The 15502-nt window shown below is 35.4% G+C and overlaps 1 protein-coding gene across 1 annotated transcript in view; it reads right to left on the bottom strand.

Moving 5' to 3' along the window:
• HFM1 (helicase for meiosis 1) overlaps nt 1–15502 on the bottom strand; it is a 124397-nt gene that overhangs the window by 99215 nt on the left and 9680 nt on the right. Inside the window, exons 4-8 of the mRNA XM_031935741.1 lie at nt 13646–13955; nt 5865–6124; nt 5472–5519; nt 1142–1212; nt 334–466 (exon numbers count right to left, since the gene is read on the bottom strand). Of these exons, the coding sequence (XP_031791601.1) occupies nt 334–466; nt 1142–1212; nt 5472–5519; nt 5865–6124; nt 13646–13955 (822 nt within the window). The remainder of the gene's footprint in view (nt 1–333; nt 467–1141; nt 1213–5471; nt 5520–5864; nt 6125–13645; nt 13956–15502) is intronic.

The following is a 15502-nucleotide window of genomic DNA, read 5'->3' as shown; positions in this document are numbered from 1 at the left end:
TGATTAAAAAAATTTTTTTTAAATACACGCCTAAGAAAGTAGAGTAAAAGTACCTATGCAAATTTCTAGAATTACAAAATGTTTGATTTGTTCATTTTGCCTGTCCTTTAAAAAATAAGCATGTAAAAGTCAAATTCTCAATTCAAATATTACTTTTTATTTATAATTCTGGAAAATGTATTTTAAATTTAATGACAAATAAGACCAGACTTTACTAGAAATATATAGAAAGCCAAGTAATTCCTAAGGCCAGAAACTGAATTTATTTCTTCATTTTGCTTCAATGGTTTTTTGTTAGTATAATTAATCATCACTCTTAAAATAAATACTTACTGTAAACAATTTTAATATTCAACCATGGCAATGGTACTTCCATTAACAATCTTGTTATAGCTAGTTCAAACACTACAGTTTTTCCAGAACCGGTTGGAGCACAAATCACAAAATTCCTATCTGTGTAAAGAAGCTAAAAAATAAAAAGTTATCAATCATGTAACGTATAGAATTTTTCACACACGTTCTCAATTTGTTAAAAAAAAATCTTAATAAGAATCTAAGGAATAATAATTCAAACATTTTTCCTCTAAAGTTATAGAAATTGTAACTTTGCTCTAGAGTGTCTTCTCTCGAAAAATAACATTATTAGTATTTTATCATGCTGTTTCATTTGTCAATGTAGACCTAGAAGAAAATCATTCCTGGCTGAGCGCGATGGTTTACACCTGTAATCCCAGCTCTTTGGGAAGCCAAGGAAGGCAGATAACTTGAGGTCAGGAGTTTGAGATGAGCCTGGCCAACATAGCAAAACCCTGTCTCTACTACAAATACAAAGCTTAGCCAGGAGTGGTGTCTCACGCCTGTAATCCCAGTTACTTGGGTGGCTGAGGCAGGAGAATCGCTTGAACCTGGAAAGCAGAAGTTGCAGTGAGCTGAGATTTCACTACTGCACTCAAATACAAACAAATCCACCTATGAAAATCACACGTATTCATTTACCAAATATTTTCTGAGCTCCTATAATGTGCTAGACACTGAGTGTGGCAGTGCGGACATAAAGATGTAGTAAATCCCAGCTGTCCCAATCTAGTGATCACAACCTAGTGAAAGGTAGAAAAATAAATAAGTTAAATAAAATACTTACATCATCAAAGGCTTTGGACTGTATATAGTTGAAATATGGAAATTCTTTGAAAATACTTCTAAATTTTGCCGCTTACAATAACATTAAGGAGTCAAATATTTCAGAATTTAAAAAATTGGCTACTTTTAATTTTAAAATTAAGTAACATTAATATTGATTCTGACAACGTTTAATGATGAGGTTTTAACATTTGCTATTTGGCATCTTAAGAAAAGAATTATCATAAATTATTCATAAATTATTAGTCTCCAGTCACATTCCATATTCTGAAAAGAACTTGCAAAGTTCCTATAGGGAAACAAGATTATATAAGGGTTATACTTGAGTGCTAAATATGATGGAAGAGATGCAAGTACATAATGGCAAGTAAATCAGAACTATACTTCTGGTTTATCTTTTCCAGAGTAGTGCTTTTTCTTATTTACCTTGACAAGGCCACTTGATTTTTATCTCTTCTTTAATGTACAGAATTTCACTCAACTATTTCATTAAGCATTGATTGTACTTCATTAGCTGATGTGTTTCTGGTTACCTAATACTAAATCTCTTTGTTTTTGATAATTTAGTTGTGTTAAGTGGTGGGTTTAATTGTAATTATCAACATACTGGCTTGGCAGGAAGAACTTAAATCATCCTTCCCCTATAAGAAAGTTCAAAAATATTAATAGATATGAAGAATAAACTGTGCCCTCTCCAAGGTGAGGGTCTATTGAAAGATTGGGAGATATCTGTATTTACATGGCATTCTTCTTACAATATATCAACCACAGTCATTGAACACTATATACAGAATACATTAATAGATTCAGAAAGCTGTGGGAAGCTGTAAATAAAGAAGAAAATGAGTTCCTACAATTGAGACTGTTATAATCTATTAGAAGATATAAGATGGTTAAGAACATATCTGAAAAAAAAAAAAAAGAACATATCTGAGAACACAAGTACACAGTTATTTAAACAACTGGATTTTTATAAAGATATACAAGAACTGATGGATTGCTATAGTGATCCTGTTTAAACTTAGATCATATTACTTCTCTGATCAAATTCCTCCCTTTCTCTCCAAGTATAGGGGTATAAGGCTCTACATGACCTTGTCTCCCCACTGCCACTCCCTCCTCGCATCAGCTCCTGCCTTTATCTCTCTGACTTCAAGTCCTACTACTCTTTCCCTGACTCATCTCCTCTAGCTATACTGAACTCTGCTGTTCTTCAAAAACATCAGCCATGTTCCTGCCATGAGGCCTTCCCCTGCCTAGACTGTTCCTCCCTCCATATTTCCTTGGCTCTTTTCCCTCCATTAAGTGCTTACATCTGACCTTCTCAAGGTCTACCCTAAGTACTGTTTAATTCTACACCCTGAGCCACGAATCCCAGCAGTCCCAATCTAACCCCCTTACCCTGCTCTACTTTTTTCTTTTCCCATAATAGTCATCACTTTCTAAAAAACTCTATGACTTATTTGTATGTTGTTACAGTTGTTGAGATCTAGCTTCTTCCCTACCCTCATCCCAAGAATGGTATCTCCTCAAAAGCAAGGATTCATTGTCTGTTTTCTTAAGTGACATATCCCACACACCTAGAACAGTGCCTGACACATAGTAAGTACTCAGTTAATATAGGTTTGCAATTATTACATCAAGCAGTTAATTTATAAATCCTCATTTTACTTTCTGGTGTGCAAAGTGTCATATCTCTGCCAAACAAACACGTAATTTTGAATTTGAAAATCTATAAGCTTGAGAAGGAATCTCATTTTTCCTTCAAAACATGTCTCTTTCTATCAAATATTTATTTGTAACAAGCCCACAAGTGGGCCATCATGTTGGTTTTTCTCTCATTAGATAGCTCCATATCAATTTATATTCACAAAAATGAATCTTTGATTCAGAGTAGATATTTATAGAATCAGTGTTTCAGCTCATAAGAAAACTCAACTGCTAACATCATTTATCATCACTATCAACAATTGAAATCAATTTTTGGCCTTACATTCAATAAACTCTCAGCAGTGTCACTGAAATTATGGGGAAAATGTCTGCAGAACTGAAAATGACAAGACTACTGTGGTAGGATCAACCTGAGAAAACTTCTATTGCCCTGAGGATTCAAATGTAGTAAAATATTTAAAGAGAATAAGAAAATAAGGTATGTCCAAGTAATCTACAAACTCTCAAATTACCACAAATAGCATTCAGTCTTCTACTTTATATACATACTTGGAAACAAGGTATCAGACAATGAGTTTTACAGAAAATGAACTTTTTGGACAATAAATCAGTGGACACAAGTGTAAGCAGTAGTCCTAACTAATAAACAACAGAACCATTTCAGCTGTGCTAATATAGCATAAAGACCCTCAAAGCTCTTTAAAAGCCAGTGTCATATGGAAAGACTTTACAGTAAGGGATAAGGAGAATCAGCCATCGTACAGATAATTAAACATCTTTAACAGCTTACTGCTAATATATTTCCTATGTTTCCATCCTATTTTGATCACCAGAGGAAAGAAAGTGTGGCAGCATTGAGACACCATGCTGAATAAAGTGCTAAACACTGGCTCTGTTTATAGTTACTATATCAACATGTATAACCCTCTTATTGATCCCTCTTCCTCATTTTTACTCAAATCAGCTATCTGCATTGGAGGGGACTTTTCATGAGAAGTCAGGCAAATATTTTCTAACCATACTTCAGAATTATTTCAGATGATCCCTGGAGTACCCAAGATTAGTTATTGTTGCTAGATTTCTCTAGCACAGCTATGCAATATCCGGAATTCATTTTTCATTTTGTCAACTAGATCATAACTTTTGTGGATGCTAGAACATTGCCAAGCAATAAGTCACTAATTATATATTCCTAAAGCATAGTTTTAATGATGATATTTGAAATGCTCAAAAATATGACATGGTTTCTCCTTATTACAGAGATTGTAAGTATTTTCACCACAAAAAAGAAGTAACTGTGAAAGGTGATAGATACATTAATTAGCCTGAGTGTGGTAATTATTTTTGCAATGTTTATATATTTAAAAAATCATGTTGTACTCCTTAAATATATACCATTTTTATTTGTCAATTATACCTCAACAAAGTTGGGGGAAAAAATAAAAAACAAAAATAAAATAAAAAAACCTTTGACCTTGGTATTCATAACATTATATGATATGATCCTAAGATAACTATCTAATATTTCTTATTGCTTCTTTAATCATATCTTTCCCTTCAGCCAAACTGGAAAGCTTATTCTTTCCAAACATATTTCATACTTTTTTATCTTCACCCTTGCTTATGTCTATACTTTTGCCAGAACAATTTCCTTACTTTACCTGCCTTACTTTATCTGCCTTTCAATGTATTTGGAAATAGGCAGGTAAGTAAGTTAAGTCATGATCCTTGCCTTCAAAGAGTTCATAGATCATGGGGAAATAGTCACATAAACTGCTGGTGAATTAAAACAGAATAAGTGCACTATTATAGGCATACACAGGGTATTAAAGAAGCAAAGACAATGTTACCTCCAGAACACACAAACATACTCAAAATATTTACACTGGAAATGTTCAGACTTGAAACTTGGATTCTATGTATAAACTTCACATTAGATTTTCAAAAATACTAGATCTGTAGAAATGTCCCTAATCCACACAATGTCCCATTCTCATCCATTTCCCCTGCCCAGTTCAACCCAATGTGGCTGCTCTTTCTCAAAAGATGAGAAATTATCTGTACCTATTTGTAAGCAAATATGCTCAGAGTTCTGCCAATAATACAGATCTGACTTCTGTACTTAACTTATAAACTGATAACAAACAGTTCACAAATTGAAACCAGTCTGCAATCACATCTTGAGTAGCACTATTGCACACATATTTTTTTTTTCTTTTTTTTTTTTTTGAGATGGAGTCTCACTCTTTTGCCAGGCTGGAATGCAGTGGCACAATCTCGGCTCACTGCAACCTCCACCTCCCGGATTCAAGAGATTCTCCTGCCTCAGCCTCCTGAGTAGCTGGGATTACAGGTGCACACGACCATGTCCAGCTAATTTTTTATATTTTTAGTAGAGATGAGGTTTCACCATGTTGGTCAGGCTGGTCTCAAACTCCTGACCTCGTGATCTGCCTGTGTCGGCCTCCCAAAGTGCTGGAATTACAGGGGTGAACCACCGCACCCGGCCACATGTACCTCTTACATCACCAAAAAGATTAACTTTTCCATCTTTTTCTCCATCAATCAAAATAAACAAACAGAAACACAATTAAACAAAATATTTTAAAATTATGATTTAATAAATACAAAGCAGCTATTGTAAATAACTTAAAGGATACGAATTTCTGTGACAGCCTTCAAGGAACCTAAACAATCTTCTGTTACCTCTGGAAAAAAAAAAAAAACCTACATATTTATATAAATATTTAAAAAATTTTAATGGTCAGCAGCTAGGACCTGAAATGAATATTTTTATCCTTTCCATAAAAGCCATTTTAATAAAACTAATACAACTTTTTATTGAGAGCAAAGTTAAACATATTTTTAGCACACCAGATAAAATATTTTAACACACAGCCCAGCTTAGAAAATAATGCAACATAATAAAAAACTGCAGTAATTGCACAGAGAGATAATCTACTCACATTGACTATATTTTTACATTTTCCCCTATGCTGAAAAATGCAGATTAGTCTGTACTCACAAAATGAACTGAGAAAGCAAGAAATTACCTTGAATATCATGAGGCTGGAAAGCAACTGGAAAAGATGGTGCTTTGAACATGCCTTTTCTGATTTCAGAAGCAGAAAAAGCATTATTTGCTGTAAACACATTTGCAGAATATTGAAATTTCTGCTTACTACTGCTATAGTTCCTTGATTTCCCTTTGTTCATTTCTGATTGTACACTTTTCACTGAGCCAATGTGAGAGTCCAATTCACTGCCATTGGAATAAGCACTCCCATGTATATTGTCAGATATTTTAAATAATCTGCAAAAAAAAAGACCCACATATTTTCTCACTTGTAACACTTGCTTGGAATATGAAAAATTAGCATAAAATTGGCCCCTTTAAAAACATTCATAGATTATGGTTTACTCAAACAAAAAAGCTAAACATTCTCCTAAAATATAACTTGCTAAGTTTACCACCAAAGTATGTCTACTTTCCTAAAACTCAGAGAAATCCATTTGTGGTAGTCAGCCTCCAAAAACGGCCCCAAAGATCCTTGCCTGCTCCTCACCCCTTTGCAATCTCCTACAAATTGAATCGTGGAATCAGGACTGGCCTGTCTATCTAGCAGAGTACTGCGGAAGTGCAAATGTTTGACTTACAAGGCTAGGTAATAAAAGACATTGCCCCTTTCCCCATGGTCTCTTAGATCTCTCACTCTGTGGAGAGCTAGTCACAATATAAAGAGAGCACTCAAGCAACCCTATGAAGAGGCCAGGTGGAGAGGTACTGAGGTCTCCTGTCAACAACCAGCACTGACTCTTCAGTCAAGGACAGCAAGCCACCTTGAAGAGAGACCTGATAGCTGCTGTCAAGCTTTCAGATAACTGCAGCATGTCTAACATTTTGATTATGGCCTTCTTGTGAGAGGCCTCCAATATCTTTAGGCATTCTCACAAGACAGCCTAAGCCAAAACTACTAGCTAAGTTGTTCCTAAATTCCTAACCTGTAGAAAATGTGAGAGATAATAATGTTTACTGTTGTTTTAAACTACTAAATTTTGGGATAATTTTATTACACAACCACAGATAACTAATATTCCATTTAAAGTCAGTAAAGTACTTAAGAGAGAGAAAAAGTCACTAGATATAGTCACAGTAAATAGTAAATTTTGTAACACCTAATAGTAGTTAAATTTAACTGAAGTGATTCAAGCTACTCAATTACATTAACATATTAAATTTATAGGAATAAATTAACAGACTTGTTATGAATTAAAAGTTGTCAGCAACTGCATCTCACGCCACAGAAGCTACCAGATAAGACAGTTTTCCTAGCCAATCAAATCAGCACTGTGTACCCCCCAAAAAAGGAAAAGATGTAAACTAAGTATATTAGCAGATTAAATCATCCCAAACTCTATATCCAACAACCACTTCAATGTAAGAACTACTTCTTTGCAAAGTTCTAAAAACAAGGAAACATTTTATCTTTATGACTGTACTGTATTATATTTGATCAAAAGACAATCTATCAAAGTAACTTGTTCACAATATCCCTAAGGGATGAAGTAACCATTAAGGTTCCTAATAAAACACTCACATCTTCTAGAATAAGTAATGGAGACGACTATCCATTCAGGGCTGAAAATCAATTTTAATTAGCAACGGCCAGTGATTTCATCAATCTTGTCTATGAAATGGAACCTCCATTAAAACGCCTAAACAACAGGGTTCTGAGAGCTTCTGGAATGGGGAACACATCAAGGTGCTGACAGAGTGGCATGCTCAAGAGAATTTATGGGAATTCTGCACCCTCTCCCTCATATTTTGCCATATGTCTTTCATTTGGAGTTGTACCCTTTATAATAAGCTGGTAAATGTAAGTAAAGTGTTTCCCTTAGGTCTCTGAGTCATTCTAGCAAATTATTAAACCTAATATGGGATCATGGAAGCCTCAAATTTGTAGTTGGCCAGACAGAAATGTGGGTAGCCTGGGAATCTCATTTTCAGCTGGAATTCAAAGTGGGGTCAGTCTTATAGAACTGAGCCTTCAACCTGTGGGGTCTGACACTAATTCCAGGAGTTAAGTGTCAACTTGGTTAGACGCCAAGTTGGTGTCAGAGAATCAGTTGGTGTCAGTCAATACTCAGCCTTTACATTTATGGTCAGTTGATTTCCAATGACAGTGCCAAAACATTTAGTAGGGAAAGAACAGTCTTTTCAACAAATGAGGCTAGAACAACTGAATATCTACATGCAAAAAGAATGAGGATGGCCTCCTACTTCACACAAATATTTAAAATATTAAATGACAGATCACAGACGTAAATGTAAGAGCTAAAAACTCTGAAACCCTTAGAAGAAAACATGAGTAAATCTTCATGACCTTGAATCAGGCAATAGTTTCTTAAATATGACACCAAAAACATAAGCAACCAAAGTAATGTCAAATAAGTATTACATCAAAAAAAATGCATAAGCATAAAAGAAAAATTAGATAAACTGGACTCTATCAAAATTTAAAACTTGTGCTGCAAAGAACACCATCAAAAAACTGAAAACCCACAGAATGGGGGAAATATCTGCAAATCATACAGATGATAAGAGACTTTGATTGAGAATAAAGAACTCTTAAAACTCAACAATTAAAAGACAAATGGCCCAATTAAAATACGGACAAAGGATCTGAATAAGACATTACTCCAAAGAAGGCAAACAAACAGCTGATAATCACATGAAAAGATTCTTAACATTATTGCTATAGACTGGATATTAATGTCCCTCCCTCCAAATTCATTTGTTGAGGCCCTAATCCCCAATGTTTTTTTTTTGTTGTTGTTCTTGTCGTTGTTCTTGTTGTTGTTGTTGTTTTCAGATGGAGTCTCACTCTGTCACCCAGGCTACAGTACGGTGGCATGATCTCAGCTCACTGCAACCTCTGCCTCCCGGGTTCAAGCAATTCTCCTGCCTCAGCCTCTTGAGTAGCTGGGATTACAGGCACCCACCACCACGCCTGGCTAATTTTTGTATTTTTAGTAGAGACAGGGTTTTACAATGTTGGTCAGGCTGGTCTCGAACTCCTGACCTTATGATCTGCCCACCTCAGCCACCCAATGTTATGGTATTTAGAGGTGGGGCCTTTAGAAGGTAACTGGGTTTAGACGAGGTCATGACAGTACCTCCCCATGATGGAATTAATGCCCTTATAAAAAGAGGATGAAACATGAGCTCTCTCTGTTTATACACACACCAAAGAAAAACCATGGGAGAAAATAACTGGGAAGAGGGTCCTCATCAATAACCCAACCATGCTGGCACTCTGATTTCTGACTTCCGGCCTCCAGAATCGTGTAAACAAATGTTTGTTATTTACACCACCCAATCTATAGTATTTCAATATAGCAGACCAAAATAACTAAGACAATTAGTCATTACAAAAATGCACATCAACACCACAATGAGACACCTCTTCACACACCCAGTAGGATGGCTGTAATACAAAAGACAGACAATAACAAGTGCTGACCAGCATGTGGAGAAACTGGAACCCTCAAATATTGCTGAATGGGACTGTAAAGTGATGCAGTCACTTTGGAAAACAATTTGGCAGTTCCTCAGAAAAGCTAAATATAAAGTTACCATATGACCAGCAATTCTACTTCTGGGTTTATATCCAAAGAACTGCAAACACACATTCACACAAAAACTTGCATGCATTTTCATAGCCATATTATTCACAATAGACAAAAAGTTAAAACAATCTAAATGTCCATCAACTGATAAGTGAATAAACAAAATGTGGTATATCCACTTAATGGACTATTATTTGGCCATTTAAAAAAAATGAAATACTGGCTGAGCGTGCTGGCTTACGCCTGAAATCCCAACACTGGGAGGCCGAGGAGGGCAGATAATGCGGTCAGGAGATGAAGACCATCCTGGCTAACACGGTGAAAAGCCATCTCTACTAAAAATACAAAAATTAGCCAGGCGTGGTGGTGCACACCTGTAGCTCTAGCTACTAGGGAGGCTGAGGCAGGAGAATTGCCTGGACCAGTGAGGCAGAGGCTGCAGCAAACCAAGATTGCACCACTGCACTCCAGACTGGGTGACAGAGCGAGACTCCAAAAAAAAAAAAAAAAAAGAGGAAGGAAGGAAGGAAAGAAGGAAGGAAGGAAGGAAGGAAGGAAGGAAGGAAGGAAGGAAGGAAGGAAGGAAAGGAGGGAGGGAGGGAGGGAGGGAAAGAAAGACTAATACATAATACAACATGCATGAACCTTAAAAATGTTAAATGCAGCCCTTCATGCTACAAACTCTCAATAAACTAGGAATTAATGGGACATATCTCAAAATAAAAACAGTTATTTATGACAAACCCACAGCCAATATCATACTGAATGGGCAAAAAATGGAAGCATTCCCTTTGAAAACTAGCAAAACACAGTGATGCCCTCTCTCACCACTCCTATTCAACATACTGTTGGAAGTTCTGGCCAGGGCAATCAGGCAGGAGAAAGAAAGAAAGGGTATTCAATTAGGAAAAGAGGAAGTCAAATTGCCCCTGTTTGCAGATGACATGATTGTATATTTAGAAAACCCCATCCTTTCAGCCCAAAATCTCCTTAAGCTGATAAGCAACTTCAGCAAAGTCTCAGGATAGAAAATCAATGTGCAAAAATCACAAGCATTCCTATACACCAATAACAGACAAACAGAGAGCCAAATCATGAGTGAACTCCCATTCACAGTTGCTTCAAATAGAATAAAATACCTAGGAATTCAACTTAAAGGGATGTGAAGGACCTCTTCAAGGAGAACTACAAACCACTGCTCAACGAAATAAAAGAGCACCAAACAAATGGAAGAACATTCCATACTCACGGATAGGTGGAATCAATATTGTGAAAATGGCCATACCGCCCAAAGTAATTTATAGATTCAATGCCATTCCCATCAAGCTACCAATGACTTTCTTCCCAGAATTGGAAAAAACTACTTTAAAGTTCATATGGAACCAAAAAAGAGCCTGCATTGCCAAGACAATCCTAAGCCAAAAGAACAAAGCTAGAGGCATCACACTGACTTCAAACTATACTACAAGGCTACAGTAACCAAAACACCATGGTACTGGTACCAAAACAGGGATATAGACCAATGGAACAAAACAGAGCCCTCAGACCACACATCTACAACCATCTGATCTTTGACAAACCTGACAAAAACAAGAAATGGGGAAATGATTCCCTATTTAACAAATGGTGCTGGGAAAACTGGCTAGCCATATGTAGAAAACTGAAACTGGATCCCTTCCTTACCCCTTGTACAAAAATTAATTCAAGATGGATTAAAGACTTAAATGTTAGACTAAAACTATAAAAACCCTACAAGAAAATATAGGCAATACCATTCAGGACATAGGCATGGGCAAGGACTTCATGACTAAAACACCAAAAGCAATGGCAACAAAAGCCAAAATAAACAAATGGGATCTAATTAAACTAAAGAGCTTCTGCACAGCAAAAGAAACTACCAGCAGAGTGAACAGGCAACCAATGGGAGAAAAATTTTGCAATCTACCCATCTGACAAAGGGCTAATATCCAGAACCTACAAATAACTTAAACAAATTTATAAAATATCAAATGACCCCATTAAAAAGTGGGTGAAGGATATGAACAGATACTTCTCAAAAGAAGACATTTATGCTGCCAACAGACACATGAAAAAATGCTCATCATCACTTGCCATCAGAGAAATGCAAATCAAAACCACAATGAGATACCATCTTACACCAGTTAGAATGGCAATCATCAAAAAATCAGGAAACAACAGGTGCTGGAGAGGATGTGGAGAAATAGGAACATTTTTACACTGTTGGTGGGAGTGTAAACTAGTTCAACCATTGTGGAAGACAGTGTGGCGATTCCTCAAGGATCTATAACTAAAAATACCATTTGACCCAGCGATCCCATTACTGGGTATATACCCAAAGGATTATAAATCATGCCACTATAAAGACACATGCACACGTATGTTTATTGTGGCACTATTTACAATAGCAAAGACTTGGAACCAACCCAAATGTCCATCAATGATAGACTGAATTAAGAAAATGTGGCACATATACACCATAGAATACTATGCAGCCATAAAAAAGGATGAGTTCATGTCCTTTGCAGGGACATGGATGAAGCTGGAAACCATCATTCTGAGCCAACTATCATAAGGACAGAAAATCAAACACCGCATGTTCTTACTCATAGGTAGGAACTGAATAATGAGAACACTTGGACACAGGGTGGGGAACATCACACACCAGGATCTGTCATGGGGTGGGGGGCTGGGGGAGGGATAGCATTAGGAGATATACCTAATGTAAATGACGAGTTAATGGGTGCAGCACACCAACCTGGCACATGTATACATATGTAACAAACCTGCACATTGTGCACATGTACCCTAGAACTTAAAGTAAAATAAAGAAAAGAAAAGAAAAAGAAAAATATTCACCTCCAAAAAAAAAAATTATGTTAAGTGAAAGAAGCCAGACACAAATGGCCATATTTTGTATAATTCCACTAATATGAAATGTTTAGAATAGGTAAATCCATAGAGATGATAGAGACAGAAAGTTGATCAGTGGTCACCAGGTGCTGTGGAAAGGAAGGAATGAAGAGTAACTGTTAATTAGTAAGGAATTTATTTTGCAGGAGACGAAAATGTTTTAAAATTAGTTAATAGTGATGGTTGCAAAACTATGTATTATAAAAACCAATGTGGGTAAATACATAAGAATGAAAAAAATAAGAAAATAAAATAATTCTACACTTCAAAACGGTGAATTGATGGTACGTGAATTATATCTTAATAAAGCTGTTATTACAAACATTATAGAGATCAACCTTAGCTGGACCCTTTACAGTGTCCATCAATCCTACCATTATTCTAATTAGACTGCTTTCCCATTCTCCATAATTTATTCCACTCTTCTCATTCTTGCTCAGTACTCTCACTTTTCCCCTCAAACTCCACAGATAACCACATCTACTATGTCAGAGAAAACAAAAACAATCAACTAAACTTCTTCTGTATCTTGAATCCATATACCCAATTGAATATCTGGACTATTTATAAATATCTAAAATCAACATGGCCATATCTGTACTCATCACCTTCCCCCGAACCTGTTCTTACTTTACAGTTCTTTAAATCAAAAAAAGGCACTACCAACCTTCATCATTCTGGCTCAAACTGAAAACCTAGGAGTCAGATCTCATACCCAATAATCACTTAAGGCCTGTGGGATTGTATCTCCTAAATAATTCTGGATTGTCTCCATTCCTGATACCACTGTCCTAGGTCTAGCTACCATTTTCTCCCATCTAGACTAATAAGACAATCTTTCTAGTGGACCTTCACAATTTATTTTAACTCCCTTCTATTATAATTTATGCTCCATATTGGGGTCAAAACGAACCCTTAAAGAAAAGAAAATCTAATTTTACTCCTCTGTTTAAAACTCAAGGCATTAGGAAAATGGGTCTCAAACTTTTGTGTGCATAATAATCATCTAGAAAATGTCTTTAAAATGAAGATTCCTATGTCCCACCTGGCCTGTTGTGGTACCATTTGTAGTAGACAGTTAAATATTACAATTATGGTTATATTTATGTGTAGGACCAGGAGTATGACACCAGGAATGGAGACAGTAAGGAATTATTTAGGAGATAAATTTTGCTGTTTTTCTCATTCACATTCTACCATATTTAACACTTTTAGACGTACAAATATTCAAATTTATTCACAGAATATTATTTCGTTTAATTATAATAATTACCTTTTCCGGAATACTGATGTGCTCTCTCCTTTATCTTCTGCAAAATTAACTAATTTTGTATCATCAGGAACACTCTTCTCAGGTGCTATCTCAGTGCCAATGTGATTTTTATATTTCTGAGAACTATATGTCAGCTTGCCAGCAACATGTGATAAGTCATTTTTACCTACCCCTTCTAAATTTAGATCATCTTGTTCATATTTATCAGAAGGAAAGGCAAATTGGAATTTTTGTGTTGGTGAAATATAATTCTTGTCTTCATTAGTTATCTTTAAATTTGATGTTAACATTTTTGGCCTCTTTTCCTGACCTACGAAAAAGGAATATATTAATTATTACGTGTTCTCCATTAAAGAAAACTTTCAAAATGATGATGAAAAACTTTAATAAAAATTCCAAGTTAAATATGAAAGCCAAAAGCAAACCACTAGTAGTAAGACAATCTGTAATACCATATACGGTTTTAAAATACAGGTGATTGTTACACTTATGGTATATTACATCATTAAAAGACACTCAGAAATTAATATGGAATTACTGAATTAAATTTGAAGTTTATATGGCACCTGCATTATAAAATAGGTTTAATTTCTTTCTGACCCATAACAAACGATACAATTATACAATTATGAAGATTTACAATTTATATAAATGATTTACACACAGAAATACAATGACCAATTATATACAATGTTACCAAACACAATTCATTATTAACGTATCTAATGCTTTTAAGTTTGTAATCTTGCTTCTAAAATCAAAATAAAGGAATGTTTTCATCAGAGTGACAGAATTTTAAAAGTTTCTTTAGAGGCTTTACAAGAATTTTTAGGGAAGTTTAGGGGGAATTTGGACGTCTTACTAGAATTTAAATTTGCTTTAGCATCTATGTATCTACACTGTACTCTATGCTATATATTATTTGATGTAAGTATATATATAACATATATGTAAATTAAGAAGCTTAACAAAATGTATGTGCATGAACATATGACCCAATTTAAAAATTAAAATTTTACTAATATTACATTATGTCACATACATTGTTTGAATGTGCTCGTTTTTGAGCTTTCTAAAAATGGTATCACTCTATATTTAACCTTCTGCATCTCCCTTTTTTCACTCAATATTTCTGGGATCTGGTTACCAGGCGATCTTACCTTTAGTAAATGGCAAGGCAAACTGAACAGCAGTGATAGGAGTTTTAATAGTCACAGAAAAAGCATTCATAAAACAAAAATCAAAATGTGTGTGTAATAGTGTATTGTGTGCATTTATGTATATATGTATGTGTATTACATGCATAAAGAAGAAAAATGTGTTAAATTTTAAGATTTGGTGGGCACTATTTTGTTTTTGGGGGTATGTATGTATTGAGAGATAAGGGGGGTCTGTTTGTTTATTTATTTATTTAGAGATAGGGTCTCACTATGTTGCCCAAGCTGGAGTGCAGTGGCTATTCATAGTCTCCCAAGTAGCTGGGACTACAGGCAAGTGCCACTGCATCCAGCTTGGTGAGCACTCTTTTTAATAAAAGAAGGATCCGAAAAATCAGGAAACAACAGGTGTTGGAGAGGATGTGGAGAAATAGGAACACTTTTACACTGTTGGTGGGATTGTAAACTAGTTCAACCATTATGGAAAACAGTATGGCAATTCCTCAAGGATCTAGAACTAGATGTACCATATGACCCAGCCATCCCACTACTGGGTATATACCCAAAGGATTATAAATTAGTCTACTACAAAGACACATGCACACGTATGTTTATTGCGGCACTATTCACAATAGCAAAGACTTGGAATCAATCCAAATGTCCATCAGTGACAGACTGGATTAAGAAAATGTGGCACATA

Source organism: Piliocolobus tephrosceles, chromosome 1 (genome assembly GCF_002776525.5).
Source record: "Piliocolobus tephrosceles isolate RC106 chromosome 1, ASM277652v3, whole genome shotgun sequence".
Classification (NCBI taxonomy): Eukaryota; Metazoa; Chordata; class Mammalia; order Primates; family Cercopithecidae; genus Piliocolobus; species Piliocolobus tephrosceles.
This window is presented reverse-complemented; position numbering and strand designations above follow the sequence as displayed.